Source organism: Bidens hawaiensis, unplaced genomic scaffold, assembly GCF_021521415.1.
Source record: "Bidens hawaiensis isolate Kalapana, Puna unplaced genomic scaffold, B.hawaiensis_p1.1 tig00002338_1, whole genome shotgun sequence".
Classification (NCBI taxonomy): Eukaryota; Viridiplantae; Streptophyta; class Magnoliopsida; order Asterales; family Asteraceae; genus Bidens; species Bidens hawaiensis.
This window is the reverse complement of record NW_027491126.1, coordinates 1893242-1911980: the sequence shown is the minus strand read 5'-3', so window position 1 is coordinate 1911980 and position 18739 is coordinate 1893242. Positions and strand designations below refer to the sequence as shown.

At 32.2% G+C, this 18739-nt stretch overlaps 1 protein-coding gene and 1 pseudogene across 1 annotated transcript; both read right to left on the bottom strand.

The window, feature by feature from the left end:
• Positions 1-11822: 11822 nt before the first annotated feature.
• Positions 11823-12908, bottom strand: LOC143618765 (germin-like protein subfamily 3 member 2 pseudogene; annotated as a pseudogene).
• Positions 12909-14752: 1844 nt separating this feature from the next.
• LOC143618764 (choline/ethanolaminephosphotransferase 1-like) lies at positions 14753-18099 on the bottom strand. Its single transcript, XM_077090861.1, has 18 exons — positions 17903-18099; positions 17781-17790; positions 17627-17677; positions 17204-17281; positions 16994-17069; positions 16866-16888; positions 16669-16769; positions 16452-16546; positions 16297-16365; positions 16139-16208; positions 15944-16007; positions 15823-15863; positions 15648-15732; positions 15452-15514; positions 15307-15365; positions 15167-15219; positions 14998-15070; positions 14753-14910 (listed from the first exon to the last, which is right to left on the bottom strand). The coding sequence occupies exons 1-18, from the start codon at positions 18037-18039 to the stop codon at positions 14889-14891; spliced, it is 1170 nt and encodes a 389-aa protein (XP_076946976.1). The 5' UTR covers positions 18040-18099; the 3' UTR covers positions 14753-14888.
• Positions 18100-18739: the final 640 nt, after the last annotated feature.

The following is an 18739-nucleotide window of genomic DNA, read 5'->3' as shown; positions in this document are numbered from 1 at the left end:
TTTGGCACGATTTTGCGGGGTTACATTCGGTTTCGGTTAATAGGTGGCCATCGGTGGTCATGGAGGTGGCATAGACGGGAGATACAATAGTAACAGCCAAGGTGGCCATCGGTGGTCATGGAGGTGGCAAAACGGTGGTGATTATTGATTCTCCCTCATAACTATAAAGATAGCAAATATGCGACCCAAATTCTGAAATATTAAATAGAATAACATAATTAAAGTATAGAGTAAATAATAAAATTTTAGAATATGAATAAAATTCTAAATAATCTAGCTAAATAACTCATTGGTGATTGAGTCATGCATAACCAACCATCCCTTCCAATTTCATAACATTCTTGTGTGAAACATCTTTGCCACTATTCTGTCACTAAAATACAAACAAAGGACGATAATATCCCTGAGATCACGCAGGTGGCCATTGATAAGTTGCTTTCACCCTTTGTTGCATTGAACAATAAAACCAAGAGCAACTCTTGTCATTACTCACACCATCTTTCCTCATTTCACCATTTTCTTGCTTATTTCTCTTAAGTTCTAAATGCCGGCAATGCTTTACCACCACCGACACCGTAGACTACAACACCATCGAACACAAATGACGATACAGGTAGTCCACGACCCTTTCGTATGGCATGTTAACCTAGTTAAATTATAACAAGATGGAAATCATAAATTGTGTTTAAATCTTCAACTTAATTAACCTTTAACAATATTGTCAGAACTTTGGTTCATCCGTAAACAACCTAGTTGTTTTTTTTTATCTTTTTTTTATATTCTCTTGTTATCTTTTTTAAAGAGTTTGTTTTTTATATCTACGTTGCAATCTATGTTTTCGTTTAAACTCAAGATGTTACATTTCACTTTGCATATCGTCATACCTTCTTCCCTAAACTTTAAATTATTTAAACATGTTTATTTGAAAGATTAGTCCATTCTAACACAATTTCTATGTTAAAATATTAATTATCACATAACATTATATATTTTATACTCAATTCATAAAAATTATGTTCTTTATTACATAAATACACTATTTTTTTAGTTAACGAATAATATGAATTTTGTATTAAAAAATACAACCTCTCTCTAAAAATTATTTAAAAAAACACACTCTAAAAAAATTAAACAAGTATAGAAAAAAACTTGTTTTTAAATAAAAATTAATGTTTTGTTATTTTAAAAAAATAAAAGTCATTTAAAAAAATATATATAAAAACAGTAGAAAAACAAATCTTAAAAATGTATTTTAAAAATATAAATAATAAAAGATAACAACATGACAAAATAAACAACAAAGCTTTGAATCGTATTAATATATAATTTAATGGAAGATGTATGCTTAGTAAAAATAGGGGGGTAAGAAGTATGTTGAGCAACACTTTTTTTACCTTGATGTTACCAATGTTGCTTTAAAATAAGTGAAATGTGCATAAACAAAACAAAAGTATTTTTAAGTAAACTTCAAATTTTTTATAGTTACAATTTCCAATTTACCATTGTCTGTGTTATTTTTATCAATATTTGATTCTATATATATATATATATTTGAAAATAGACTTTGCGTGATAATATACAACTCATCAAAGCATACACATATGTTGGGCTTTTATTTTTTTAGTATAGTTATAATATATTTTAAATGCTAGATATATAGCATTATAATTAATTGTAATATATTTTTAAATATAATACTTTATAAAATTACAAATATACCGTTGTGACGTCTTATCATAATCAACGTCTGATTTTAAATATATATATTGAATACTACTTTATGTGATAATGTACAACTCATCGAAGCACACACGTCTAAACCTTTTTCAACCCTTTTTTAAATCACGTTTTGGTTAAAAGCATATTAGTGCAAACAAACCCATATCTAAATTTTTTTGAACCATGAAAGACTTAAGCGGGTTTTTTTCCTTCTTATTCAGAAGCATGAACAAGTGTTGAGATTGTAAATTCCAAATTAAACAAGTATAGAAAAAAACTTGTTTTAAATAAGAAATAAATGTTTTGTTATTTAAAAAAAATAAAAAGTCATTTAAAAAAAATATATATAAAAAACAATAGAAAAAAATCTTAAATATGTATTTTAAAAATATAAATAATAAAAGATAACAAAATGACAAAATAAACAACAAAGCTTTGAATCGTACTAATGTATAATTTAATGGAAGATGTATGCTTTGTAAAAATATGGGGGTAAGAAGTATGTTGAGCAACACTTTTTTTACCATAATGTTACCATATGTTGCTTTAAAACAAGTGAAATGTGCATAAACAAAACAAAAGGATTTTTAAGTAAACTTCAAATTTTTTGTAGTTACAATTTCCAATTTACCATTGTCTGTGTTATTTTTATCTATATTTGGTTATATATATATATATATTTGAAAACAGACTTTGCGTGATAATATACAACTCATCGAAGCATACACATATGTTGGGCTTTCATTTTTTTAGTATAGTTATAATATATTTTAAATGCTAGATTTAGCATTGTAATTAATTGTAATATATTTTTAAATACAATACTTTATAAAATTACAAATATACCGTTATGACGTCTTATCATAATCAACGTCTGATTTTATATATATATATTGAATACTACTTTATGTGATAATGTACAACTCATCGAAGCACACACGTCTAAACCTTTTTCAACCCTTGTTTAAATCACGTTCTGGTTAAAAGCATATTAGTGCAAACAAACCCATATCTAAATTTTTTGAACCATGAAAGACTTAAACTGGTTTTTTTCCTTCTTATTCAGAAGCATGAACAAGTGTTGAGATTGTAAATTCCAAATTAAACAAGTATAGAAAAAAACTTGTTTTAAAATAAGAAATAAATGTTTTGTTATTTAAAATAAATAAAAAGTCATTTAAAAAATATATATAAAAAACAAAAGAAAAAAAATCTTAAATATGTATTTTAAAAATATAAATAATAAAAGATAACAAAATGACAAAATAAACAACAAAGCTTTGAATCGTATTAATGTATAATTTAATGGAAGATGTACGCTTAGTAAAAATATGGGGGTAAGAAGTATGTTGAGCAACACTTTTTTTACCATGATGTTACCATATGTTGCTTTAAAATAAGTGAAATGTGCATAAACAAAACAAAAGGATTTTTAAGTAAACTTCAAATTTTTTGTAGTTACAATTTCCAATTTACCATTGTCTGTGTTATTTTTCTCTATATTTTCTTATATATATATATATATATATATATATATATATATATATATATATATATGAAAACAGACTTTGCGTGATAATATACAACTCATCAAAGCATACACATATGTTGGGCTTTCATTTTTTTAGTATAGTTATAATATATTTTAAATGCTAGATTTAGCATTGTAATTAATTGTAATATATTTTTAAATATAATACTTTATAAAATTACAAATATACCGTTGTGACGTCTTATAATAATCAACGTCTGCTTTTATATATATATATAAATATATATATATATATTGAATACTATTTTATGTGATAATGTACAACTCATCGAAGCACACACGTCTAAACCTTTTTCAACCCTTTTTTAAATCACGTTTTGGTTAAAAGCATATTAGTGCAAACAAACCCATATCTAAATTTTTTGAACCATGAAAGACTTAAACGGGTTTTTTTCCTTCTTATTCAGAAGCATGAACAAGTGTTGAGATTGTAAATTCCCTTAAAGACTTCAGCACACATTTTTTTTAGTTAGCAACGGAATTTGAAGTTGAACCAATCGATGCTGATTTTGTGGCTATCACAACAAAATTTTTCTCACTCACATCCACAGTAAAGTTTTGAAAAAGCCGTCTTTAAGTTGGTAAGAACACTTGAACAGAACATGTAATATGGTGGGATCACATTCATCGCAGGAGCAACGTCATCACGGATTATAAATTTTATTTTGGTGTGAATGTTAAGTGTTTCCATGTAACGGAGAGGTGCACATGCCCCTGAAACAGAACGGGACTCGTGATCTTTTAAATCCACCATGTTCACGTCAAATTCATTGCGGCCTTTTCCACGGGACTCGATAAGTCTTTTGCCTAACTTTTGAATAAGTGGTATGCGTATCTTGTTCAATGATGTTGATCGGGCAAATATGAAACGTCCATGACTCTTTAATATCATAGAAACTTTTCACGACATTTAAAATGTTAGTATCAACCTCAGCCAACGCTGCATTACAACCTAATGTTTCCAACTTCTTAGCAAGTAGTCTGGTAATTACACCAAAACACAATACATGTTGTTTCCTCTTCCCCACTAAAAATTCATAAAGTGATATATACCCATATAGCATTGCACTTGTGTGAGCATATCAACCAATCTTGAACTCAACCATATCCGAGTTAGAAATGATGTCATCTATAGTCATAGGTTTAATACTCATGATTATTATGTTTATCTGCTTGCTGGAAATTAAATCCTATTTCCGTGTTGATGATGGACTTCAAAGTAAAAATCCTACAGTGTGGTTCAACATGTCAAAAATATAAACCATATTCGGATTTTTCGCCTATTTTATAGTGGGCATGGCTGCTTACCGGTGGTGTATACATCTATGTGGAACAAATGACACTACGGGTGGATGGTCACTTTGATGTAAGTGTTTTTTTTATTAGAATATGTTATGTCATCTACTGTGTTTTTGATTAGTTTGCGGTTAATTTGTAATAAAACCATAGGAACAATAATAATAACTGCGACATTCGTCAATTTCGGGTCTAATTTGTATTCGTTTATGTATTCGTTTATTATGTAAACAGACCCGTTTTGTAAACCGAAACTTATGATATAATCAAAATGATGGATTTTATGTTACAATATTGTTTTATATTTTTTGGGTCTAAAAAACATCCTTTTCGGTCCTTAAAACGCCTTAAAAACGCTAAAAACGAACTTCAGGGACCAAATTTGTCATTTTTGAAACTTTAAAAAATCCACCCGCCCAACCCATTGCGCTACGCGATGGGTGAGACCCTTCTGGGTCGCGTGGCGCGATGGAGACACCAGACGGCAGCTGCAGGTTTGTGTTTTGTTGTTTGTTCTATTAACAAAAATCCGTTTTTACCCACTAAATCACTTGTTTAACCCATTTAAGCTTATCCTATAAATACAAGACCCTCTCCTACATTCATCCCTGCTCATATCTCTTTTCCTCTATTAAATTCAAGGTTCTTTCAAGGTTATTTTCATGTTCTTGATAAGTTTGACTTTCAAAGTCAAACTGAGTCAAGTCTTTCATTTTATTTAACTTGCTAACTTTTATTAACACTTATAACTTATGGCACAACATATATATAATAAACACCCCTTGTTACCTTTGGTGGTTACTTTTCCGGTCTCGGTCGTTGAAGTGTCGGGCCTCGTAAGGCAAAGCTTCATGGAGGACTTTCGTGGTCCTTGTTATATATCTAACTATCTAACCATCTAACTTTATTATTTCTCACTAACCATGCTTAACTTCTTCTCATTTTATTTTGTATATCATATTTATGAAGTTCCATGGTTATGGGTTTAAAGAGACTAGCCTCGATTTAACCGTAAATAGCTCTAAACCGTAAACCGAACTTTATTTACTAGTTTTATTAAATAATTGTTTAAACATGCTTACTGTTAGATTTAAGTTTCTAAAACCATTTTTATAACTTCTATGGTTATGGTTTTGTAGAATCTTACCTCGGTCTTAACCCGAAATGTGACATTTGTTAAATTCGGGTCTCGATTGTATTCGTATTGGTGTTGTTTTATGTTGTAAACCGACCCGTTTTGTAAACCGAAACTCATGATATATAAAATATTGGATTTTTATGTTACCAAATCATTCCCATATGTTCAATTTGAAAAACCCCTATTACGGATTCAAAAACGCATTTAAAACGAGCAAAATACATCAAAAACGAACTTCTGGACGAGAAACGAACTATGCTAGACGAGCTGGAACAGCCCCCCCGGGCACGCCGCGCTGCGCGACTAGGGCAAGAGAGGTCGTCGCGCGGCGCGAGCTGCTTCAGATCAGCAAACGGTTTTTTGTTGTTTTGTGCTTGTTTTTTATCCTTTTGCATGAAACTTCTTGTGTTTAACGCCCATATTTGACCACCAACATTACCCTATATATACATACCCTTTCCCCTTCATTTACACCTGCTACAACTTCATTTTCTCTCTCAAACATCAAAGATTCAAGGTTAATATTAGTGTGTTCTTGAAGGTTTGACTTCTAAAAGTCAAACTGAGTTTAATCTTTCATTTTAATTTGTTTATCTAACATTATTAATACTTGTTTATGGTGGCACAACATATATATAATATAATACCCCTTGTTACCTTTGGTAGTTACTTCTCCGGCTCCGGTCGGTGAGGTTTCGGACCTCGTAAGGCAAGGCTTCATGGAGAACTTCGTGTTCTTTATATATATATACTTATCTGACTTTATTATTGCTTACTAACCATGCTTAACTTCTGCTCATTTTAGTTTGTTAGTCACATATAGAAGTCTTGGGTATGTGGAGACCATCTATGAACTCATTGTGAGATGGAAACCGAACCAAACCGAACTCTTTTTAAAAAGAAGACTTGTTGTTGACTTTTTAGTTGTAGAACTTAAACATTTTCATTTGTACATTATTATACAAGATCTATGATATATGGGTATGTGTAATCCATCTATGAACTTGTTGTGAGATGGAAACCGAACCGATCCGATTTTTACTCGCTTAAGACACACAAGTGTGTTTTTAGCTATCAAGACTTGTATATTTCTTTAAAAATAGTTTACAAACTGATTTTAATTATTTTCTTAAGTACTTGGAAACGTTAGATCCAACTTGATCTCATAACAAAGTTTTAACCGACAAAACCGAACACTCGCTTAACGTACGTTGTTAGTTCTAAAACAATAGATCTACATACTTGGTTAAGTATTATAAAGTTTTTGTGAATTATTTCATAACAATTAATATTTTGGAAAATGACTTTGGATTTGACCAATCATCAAGACCCGAACCAACAACCCGAACACTCGTTAAAGACCTATTTAGTATCTTTGTCCCAACGTAACTTGCATTTTTGCATTTTACCCACCTTATTACTTAACATAGGTTAAGTAAATAATAAGGTTAGATACTTCAACCCGGTTTCGAGTAAACTTACATTTTTAAAGGGTTATTATTATAAATTGCAAATAGTTACATTTTAAACCTTGAAACTTTCATTGTTTACATTTCTCAACATTTATTTCATTTAAAGACTTTCAAGACAACCTTTCTAAACCCGAAACTTCTTTCCTTTTAGGCTTTGTTCGTTAAACCCGTCGTTTCGGCAAATCTCCAAATTATCAACTTTCAAGTTTATTACTTGAACGTGAGTACTTTCATACCCCGTTTTCTATCTTTTATTTTGGGGGTGAAATTTCATCTTATCTAAACTAAATGTTTTATACTTGGGTCTTAAACCACAAACGTTATTGTATACTTTACTTGAATAATTGCTCGATTTTCTATGCTTAAATGTCTATGTGTTTATCGCTTTTGGATGGTGGAACTATAAATCCTAGACCATTTGGCAACCCCTTATGGCAAGGTGTCGTTAACGTAATGCAATTAACGATAACTATAAAATCCTAGATTATTTGGCATCCCATTATAGCAATGTGCCGCTAACTTGTTTAGCGATAACTATTTTATCCAAGTTTACAGCTTTTATTTATTGTTTCGTGTACTAGTTTTGTGGCTTTTCCTTAATATATATCATATGCTCAAAACTTATGAATTGCTCACCAACCTTTGTGTTGATAACCTTTATTTTATGAAATGTTACAGGTTTATATCTTGGTTGATTTTGAATGCTTGGAGAAAACGTCACAAATACCTTTAGGATATTAGCAAAAATGAACAATATTTGATTTGCTACATTTTGTTATGAATATTGTTATGTGACATTTTCGATGTTGTGAAATGAAATGAGTTTATTAAATATTGTCGCTTTAAATAATGTCATGTGCTTATGGGCAATCGTTACACCTCAGCATGTTCCGCTGCCTTTGGTCGGGGTGTGACACGAAACAAGATCAAAACCGAAAACCGAACTTTCGTTTAAAGACTTTATTGTTAAATTTTTGGGTTGTAAAACTTAAGTATCATCATTTATAAGTTATTATACAAGTTCTTTGATATTTGGGCATGTGGCAACCGTCCATGAACTTATTGTGAGATAGAAACCGAACCAAACCGAACTAAACCGATTTTCACTCGCTTAAGACACACAAGTGTGTTTCTAGCTATCAAAACTTGTATATTTATTTAAAAATACTTTATAAACTGATTTTAAATATTTTATCAAAGTACTTGGAATGTTGAACCCAACTTGATCTTATAACAAAGTTGGACCGACAAAACCGAACACTCGCTTAACGGACGTTGTTAGTTCTAAAACAGTAGAACTACATACTTGGTTAAGTCTTACTTGATTTTTATGAGTTATCTCATAACATTTGTTATTTTGGAAAGTTGACCTTTGTCACACCCCGACCAAAGGCGGCGGAACATGTCGGGTGCGACGGATTGCCCAAAACACAAGACACTATTAAAATGACAATATTTAATAATTTCATTTATTTCATAAATCATTAAATAACACATCTTGTTAATTAGAATGAAAGATTAAACTCAGTTTGACTTTTAGAAGTCAAACCTTCATGAACAACTAAGAAAATAACATTAGATCTTTGATGTTTGAGAGAGTTTTTGGAGTTGTAGCATGGGAAAATGAAGGGGAAAGGGGGTGTATATATAGGGTAATGTTGGTGGTCAAATATGAGTGTTAAACACAAGAAGTTTCATGCAAAAATGGGTCAAAACAAGCACAAACAAACAAATAAACGGAGATGCTGGTCTGATGAGGCTCGCGCTACGCGACCGTAAGAGGCTCCCCCGTCGCGCGGCGCGGCAGGGTGGAGGCTGGAATATATTTCAAACTTTCAAAAATGACAGTTTGGCCCTGGAGTTGGTTTTAAGTGTTTTTAACGCTTTTTTAGGCCCGAAAAGGATGTTTTCAAGACACAACAAGTGTAAAACAATATTGTAACATAAAAACCATCATTTTGATTATGTCGGGGGTTTTGGTTTACAAAACGGGTCGATTTATAAGTATATGAATTAAATAATGAAAACGAATCGGACCCAAAATTGACGAATGTCACAACTTTGGGTTTGACCAATTATCAAGATCCGAACCAACAACCCGAACACTAATTAAAACCCGTTTTAATATCTTTATTATAAAGGGACTTGCATTCTTGTATTTTTACCCACCTTATTACTTAACCTAGGTTGAGTAAATATTAAGGCTAGATACTTTAACCCGGTTCCGAGCAAACTTATATTTTAAAGGACTAATTCTATAAATTTCTTAAATAGTTACATTTTAAACCTTAAACTTTAATTGTATATACATCTTATCTTGTATTTTAAAGTTTTCCTAGAACAACCTTTCTAATTCAAGGCTTTTCCTTTTTATTTAGGCTTTGCTCGTTAAATTTCGTCCTTCCGATTTCCCGTCTTTTACCGATCAAGTTTTATACTTGAATGTGAGTACTTTCATTCCCCGTTTTTCCATCTTTCGTTTTGGGGGTGATATTGCATATCTTATTCAAACTAAATGTTTTATAATTGAGTCTTAAACCACAAACTTTATTGTATTCTTTACTTAAATAAATGCTCGATTTGGTGTTCTATGCTTACATGCTTATATGCTAATGTGTTTACCAATTTTGGAGGGTTGATTCATAAATCCTAAGCTATTTGGTATTCTCTTATAGCAAGGTGTCGTTAATGTATTCTTACTAACAATTTCATACAAAATCCTAGACTATTTGGTATTCTCTTATAGCAAGGTGTCGCTAATGTATTCTTATTAACAATTTCATTTATCCTAATTGTTGCTATTATTTATCGTTTTGTAAACAAGTTGTGGCATTTCCTATTGTAGAGCAAGGTTAAAATAAGAAGTAAAACTATCCTAAGGAGTGTAAGAAGTGGTTTTTACCCTTAAAAAAATAAAACACACCGAACAAAAAACACACCGAACTAACAAAATAAAACACACCGAACAAAAAACACACTAACAATATCCACCATCAGATGATCACATCCAACGCCCGATATTACCTCTCACATTTACAAATAACTCACTTCTTATTCTAACCCCACCCTCCTATTGTATACATAATTGTTCAAAACTATGAATTGCTCACCAACCTTTGTGTTGATAAACTTTATTTTATGCAATGTTACAGATTTGACTTTTGGTTGACTCGAGATCGTGGAGAAACGCTATCAAGACCTTTAGGATATTAGCAAAATGAACAATATATTATTTGCTATATTTTGTTATGATTATCGTATGAATATTGTTATGTGACTTTATGTTGTTATGAAATTAAACGAGTTGTTTAAATATTGTCACTTTAAATAGTGTCATGTGTTCATTGGCAATCCGTTGCACCTCGGCATGTTCCGCCGCCTTTGGTAGGGGTGTGACATAAATCAAGTAGACCTAAGTGTGCTGCTATCTAAATAGCTATAAGGTGATAGATTATGTGATAGGTTTTGGTTGATGAATTGCTATATTTAATTCTCTGTAAGGAGTCCGTCTAGGTTTGGTTTATTTGCCTTGTTTATCTAGTCGAGTGTACCTTTGATTTTCACACTGTAAGGTAAGATTTCTTATAGTGGTACTTGTCATAAAATAAATTAGCGACCGTAAACGTGTCTAATTAAACCGGTAATTAGGATGGGCTACGGGCCTACGGTGAAGAAATTAGATCACATGAATGAGATAAAAAAAACACCATAAAACCCAAAAGTTTAAAAAATATTAATAATTCATAAAAATTCTTCAAAACGAAAAAACCATTAGAAATCCAAAGCATTTAAACAAATATGATAACTCATTACATTATTTGACTACCTATTTAAACTATCAATAAGATTGTGAGTTGTTGGTCATAAGATGTTGGATGTTGTGCCAATTGGTCATATTGTTTCAAAACGTGTTGTTTGGACACGCAAATTGGTCCACGCCAGACCGTTTCAGGCCCATCACGTGAGAGGTAAATCAACCTCACTCAACGGCAAGGCGATAGGCGCTTAAGATCGGTTTCGAACCCACGACTTCTAGGTTATTGTTCCAAGCCTTACGCCCCCTTAACCAATTAAGCTACACGGCGGGGCCTAATAGAGAACGAAGGCTAATCACGTTGATTCTACGAATACCCGTGATGATCCTTCTCCAAACCCCAAATCCGACCCAAAAATCAAGAATTTGAAAAGCCAAAGTTTTTTTTATTCAATTCTGATCAATGATCAGTCACAAGACATTCATAACATATTAATAGAGAATCCAAAATGAGCTTGGGCCGACATAAAAAATCATAGGCCAAACAACAGCCCAAAAGAAAACACAAAAAGTAGACGAAAAATATAAAAGTGACCCAAAAGTGTATCTAGAAGCCTTATTTCAGAAAAATAAACGGGATAACCCGCCCACGTCCCAACGGTCGTTTTGACCAGTAGCACGCACGAAACGGAGGCGCGTAGCCCAAGTTAAGTTCATTTTTGTGCATCACCCTGGAAGCGCAATCTTGAGTATCCAGAAACATCATGGCCCGGTCTTCAACACTTGGGCCCACATAAATTTTTGAGTTAGTCCTCTAAGAAAACATATTCAACAACAAAAACTGATTTAATCACTAAAAGTTTTTTTTGCAAAGAAAGATTCATAATTAAAAATCTACAAGGTAGAAAAAGATCGAACAAGTGTTTCTTAACAAAACTTTTATTGATAAAAAAACATGAATAAGTGTTCATTCTATAAGAAAACAATATAAAGAATACATAGGATACATTGTCACATTAACTCATACCTAGTCTTCATTTTCACTTCCAAATCTCTTCTTCAACTTTGAAACATCTTTACTTTTCAATCCAAAAGCCTTCTCCAACAACTCATCCTTGATACCAGACCCGAATAACGCCACGGGAAGCTTCACCGAGCCCGGATTCTGGCTATCAAAGCTCCCAATAACGGTTGCCCGTGCATCCCCAACGTTCATTTGAAAATGCAACACTCCACGCGGGAAAACCATAACTTCACCCTTTTCGATTACTTTTGCGAATACTTTATTTTGCGTGTCAACGAAACCCGAATAAACCTTTCCTTCAAGCACATGCGCCACTTCGGTGGCTCTAGGGTGATAATGTGGGACGTTGATCCCACCCACCTCAAAGTCGGCTCTAACAAGCGACATTCCCAGCGTGTTAAGCGCTGGGAATGCAGTGGCGGACACTGGGACGCCAGAGAATTTGTTAGTGAATTTTCCGGGGTGTTTAATGCCAGAAAACACGAAATCGTCAACTGTGAGTGATGAAGAGTTTTTGCATTGGTGGGTGTGGGGAGAGGGTAGACAATAGTCTTGAATTGGATCAGGGTCGGAGGCGAAAACCGGTGAAGGGTGGTGGATTAGGATGGTGAAATGGAAGATGAACATAACTAATATAAATGTCATATTGGGAAACATGGTTATAGCTATGGGGTATGGTGGGGAATGGGTATGAAGATTGAAAATTTATAGGTAAATTAATGGGCTTTGAGTAATGAGTATGATTGCTAATGAGGTTCAATCATGCAACATTAAACCTTTATTTCAAAGGTATTATGAAATATAATGTGATGCATACACACTTCTTGTTATTACTTTACATTACGTAAGACACGCTTGTCTATTCGAATAACTGTTTATATGGTTTCGACAAATTTTTTTTTATTAAAATTGGTTTTGTATCTAACGTGTCTTAAGAAAATATGCATTTGGTTCACCCATGCTTGGAGATGTCAAATACACGTTATCTTGTGATTTAAGTATATGCTAATGTATGTTGTTCAATACATGTGTGTCATTTTATATATTGTTGTTGTACATAATGAAAGTAATAATTGGAGATGAATGATGAGTGGTTGTTATGGCTTTTTAAGTGTGGAAGATGGTGTACAAGTGAAAGATCATAGGAGACTTGTATTAGAAGTGAAGTAATAAGATAATGTTGCCCACGTGAATCATGACGGTTCTTTTGTCTCCTTAAGATTTTACAAATATTTTGTTTGAAAATTAAGAAAAAGATTTGATATGTTACAAAGTTGCTTCATTTCTCTCCAAGATTTTGATTTGTTATCTTCAAGTTTGTACGAATCTATAGATTACATATATTGTTTAGAAAATGACTATATAAGTTGCGATCTTGATTCGTTTATCAATTTTGATCGTTAGTCTTTTAAGTATCAAGTGTCTACGACAAAATTTGATAGCATTATGTTTTCTTTTCGATCTATCTTGTATTCGCTCCAAGATTATTGTCATTGTTTGATGATACTAGCAAACGCAATGCTAGTTTAGCATCTTTAACTAGATGTCATATTCTTGACTAGTTAATTCACGTTTTTTTTTAAATTACAAGGGTCGGCCGACACCTACACCAAAAGTGTAGGTCCGCTGATGCTTTTAGTTTCACTCTTTCATCTTAAATGAATGGTCAAGATAACTTTTTTAGAAAACTACTTAATCATGTCAATTGACTTACAGCGAAGACGTGTAATTAAGTTTGTCGTTTTATTTAAACAATCACCTTATATTATGTCAATTGTCAAGATGAAATATGTAGCATAATAATAGTTGTATAGGAGTTGGCATTCATGTCGTGTAACGGGTATGGCTAGGGAGACGACTAAATGAAGTTTTGATATTTTGGAACGAAGTAAGGTTATTAGCTATTAAGTATCCTCTTCTGTTTGATATATGAATTGAGTGAACTTTGTTAAGATGGCCTGTTAAGAGTTAGAGAATTAAGTAGCATAAGAGTTAGAGAATTAAGTAGCATACAAATGAAATTAACGTGCTAAACGTGAGAATTAAGTAGTATATAAGTAGAGTAATTACATAATTACTTACTTGTATATATAATTACTCTACTTGATTATCACGTTTAGCACGTTAATTTCATTTATATTTGCTCCAAACCCTATTTTGGAATATACAAATATATATTAATAGTTGTTTTATCGTAAAAACATAGTTATAAAAACTAGCACGTATATAAATCAAATGTAACTTTCATGTGAATATGTAACGATAATTCTTAGGGGGCTTATTTGATTCACCAAATCTTTAGGAAATGAAACAAAATCGGAACTAATTTTCTTAGAAATCAATGTTTGGTTTACAAGTGTTTATTATTAAATTTGAGATTATGGTAACAAAAACGCAATAAAAGGATAATTATGTCATTTAGTAGCCTTTTACATTCTAATTACTTTGAGAGGTTTGCAAAACAAACAATATAAGTGAAAGGATTCCATTACATTTTCCCAATCAAACACTTGATAGGAGTTCATTCTAATCCCTTCAAATTCCAATTCCATCAAAAATATTCTGCAAATCAAACGACCGCTTGTGTTCGTATAGTAAATAGAGATTTAGGGTTCTCAATGTTAATTTCCATAAGCTCTTTACATTTAATTATATATAATTATAACAATTTATCAAAACATAATTAAGCTTAAAATTATTACATTATGCATCTAGTAATTTGTAATATCTATCTAAATCAAAATAACAATCAAAACTAAGGGCTTTTGCACCCATATAAAAAAACAAACTCAACCAAAAAGATCTGAATCTATCCAACTAAGATAACATGACATGAACAAAATTCCTGGATAGGTTGAAAGAAGTAAAACACTTGCATCTAAACACTCCACTACCTTTGTAAGAGACGACATGGTATCGAACTCGAATACGTCTCAAGCCTCTTTCTTTGTGATTCTGATAATTTTTTCAACACGATTAGAGGCCGAAAAGGTCAACACATAGATCATATAAAAAAAAGTAAGTAATGGCGTTTTTTGTTACCTGAAACAATAGATTCCGAGAGCTGTCGTTATTTCGTGAATGACTGATGTGGCAAAGTGCAGATACAGTGTAGCTGCAATAACCAAAAAAGTGCAAGAATTAATTTCCACTATGCATGTAAAATTGTTTCAAAGCAATTCACTTCAAATCATAATGATGAACACCATACCTGTGTATAAACAAAAACCGAGAAGCACCCACTTCTCATCAATTAAGGGAACTCTGCGAAAAATTTAAACGTTAGATACAAACTAAAGAGGGGTTTTTCTGACCTTTTACAAGAAAGACAGAAATTATGTGACTACATACCCATCATTTAACCTGGCTGTAAGCGTATTTGCAATTGCGAGTGGAAGATAAAGCAGTGACTGCATTTAAAACAACACAAAATATTAACTTAATCAATGGTTACAAAACAAAATGGAGTATTTAAAGGTGTTAGAATAAAACTTACAGTAGACATTCCGGTTTTCAATCCCTTGGGTTCGTCACACAAGTGAGCCAATATCATCCTTCCCTGTAAAAACAAGATCTTCATATTAATATGGGCGTTCATGAATTCAAATGAGGTCATTTTGGTAAATTTGTAGACACGAAAAATAAACTAAAACGTAGAAAATGTAAGAGATGTAATGTAACTATAATCTTACCACAAGGAATCCAAATGCCAGTCCAGTTCCCATCACAACCATGTGTGGGTAGTTTCCAATTAAATCAGATGGAGACATATAATCCCTAAAACACAAAAAATCTTAAGGGTTTTAACTGCAGCTCAAATGTCTTATATACCGTTCATGATAATACAAAGAGAGAAAAGGTACACACCATGAAATAATTACTCCCAATAGCACGCAAAATGGGACAAGCTGACATGAAATAAAAATAAAACCAGTAAGCCGCCAAGGATTTAAAAAAAAAACAAAATGCACGAGAGAATATTTATTACCATAGCCAATGCATTTAGCATACTTCCTTTACTTGATTGCACAACCTTATAAACATTCTGCACACTGTGACAAAAAAAAATAAAAAGACAAGTTAATTCATAACTATTTAGCGCTTCTAAAACAACTACCAATACTTATAGTAAAGATATATCTGCTTGAAAAGCATGTTCGATGAAATGAAGAAATTTACTTACTTGAATGTGACGGTAGGTATAACAGCAAACAATACCATAAGTAACAAAACAACATCCGAAGTAGGAATTCCTGAATACAACAATACATCAAAATATCAAATCAAAATTCAACAAAACAAATACTTCACGCATAATACACTAAACACCGGATATCTTACCATTTATAAATGGAACCCAACTCAGGAGAGGAATAGATTTCCCAAAACCCTGGGCCCACCACTCTGCACCTGAAAGTATAACCAGCATCATTTGATCAAGTTATTTAGTTACAAGGAACATATAACATATGTTTGAATTTCTAGAAGTGACATACCAACTATAGCTGTAAAGAAATGTGCCATATATATCAGCATCAGACCCTCTGTGGGTCCATTTACAGCTGGAAGGATTAGGGTGTTGGTGAAATAGCTGCAACATGCAAAAAAAATCAACAGGTTGTTGAAACAATGATGTCTTTTCCATAGACTTGTGCAAAAATCATTTGAAAATTTGTTAAAAAACTAGAAAAGAGGATTGTTTAGACTACTTACTGTTCCCAGGTTGCACAATAAAATGGAACAGCCGAAATCACCCAGAACCAAAATGTATTTCTTCCACACATAGCAGTGCTCCCAAAAGCCAAAGCCTCCAACTAAATAAAGCAATTATAATATAATAAAAACTAAAATAAAAATACCAATGGGAGCAACATCTATAATTAAGCATGAAACTATGAAAGATGACTTACAGAACATGCAAGTGCATCGCAACCTGCATAATCAAAAAAGGGCATCAATTTACATATTTTAGCACATAAAAATGATCAAAATAGAAAAAAGTCAAAGAAAAAGGGTATAAAGGAGTTTTATAACTCACCATGATCAAAAAGTTCTCCTAGTGGACTAGAAGAACTTGTCCTTCTTGCTTGTTTTCCATCAACAGCATCAAAGGTCTAGTATATACATCAAGAAGTTGGAAGCAAATCAATGATAAACCAAACTTTTAGAAAAATAATATAAAGACGGTATAAATACATAGTATAAATACATAATTTGTTTTCACTAAGCCACTAAGGTGAAAACAAACCTGGTACAAGAAAAGTAGTAGTCCATGAGCAAAATGAACCCATCTTGGTGGTGGAGAATCCAAATGAGGCGAATATATCTAAAAAAGTTGTCCAAACATATAAAAATAAGTCTAAAATGCAGCAAAAGAAAACTTAACTCTTAATAGACACTTTTTAATCGTCCATAAATACTTAAAAGAAGGTCATTGCTTTTTGCACACACTATATTAGAATATATTCTGCCATAAGAATACTTCAAAAGCATGCTTTTTAATGCCATAATAGAAAGGGAAGATAAAAAAAAAAAAAGCCAACATCAGGAATTTTCACAACGAAGTGAAATAAAGTATAGAAAATTAGAAATAGCTCAACAACTATGTCAATATAATACGGATGAAAATGTGTAAGACATAAAATTAAAAAAAACAAATGCATAGACTCACATAGCCAAGAACTGCAGAGCCCAGCAACATCATGAATCCCATGAGGGTAATCTGAAAAGAAAAACAAGTGCTAACTGCTAAGCAAATGAAACGAAAGTGAATTTTTTTAATTTATGTATCGAGGCAACATAATATGGTTGAAATGCATGCTTACCATATTAGGCCTGAAGTGTCCATGATATGCAAAAAAAAGATATAAATCGGTTAAGTGATTATATAAAAACTAACATCTAATAACATATGAAATCAAACAAATAAAAACAGAGTGCTACTTACGGCATCCAAAGAGGGAAGAAAGTAACAAATTTAGTCCAAAAAGGTTGCAAGACATATTTTGCAACATAAGAGTGATCAACTCCACTGTATTTGTATTTATGCAGTGCATTAATTCCATGAACACCTATATAACCCATTTCTTATAGCACTCTTTAGATTTTACAACCTGCGACTTATTAAAAAATGAAGGAACAAAAAAAAATCAACTCATAAAAAATGAAATCAGATAACCAAATAGATACAACACTATAATCGCATAACATTGTGAGGCAATACTTTCTTTTGACTAAATCATGTAACAACATTCTCTATGAATCTGTAATAAGCATATTATATTTAATAACCACCAAAGCACAGATTTCCACATAGATTTTCAACAGCTGAAAACAATGATATTCATCAATATGACAAAACACATAAGGTGGCATTACACGTTTATAACAAAATTTCAAGCTATGCTGTCAAAACGCAAGAAAAGCTCCTTGCTGCCCTCCAGGCTATCTGGCAACCTTTAAGCGAGATTCCGGCCAGATTTTAGTCAGAATCCAGTGAGATTCCGACCAAATGCCAAAAATTTTGGCAAAATTCTACAAATTTCAGGAAAATTGGTCTAAAACATCCAAAAAATGGCATGACACCATCCTTAAACAAGCCTAAAACATGTCTTAAGTCCCCAAAAATCGTACGTTTACACTATGCGCCTTGCTTATCTCGGGCCCTCGGTTTATAAGCGCCTAGACCCAAGGCTCACCCTTTGACAACTATGGTTTAAAGTTTCACAACAAACCAGTAATCTGCACATGTTTATTTACCAGTAAGGTGACATACTGATTTACA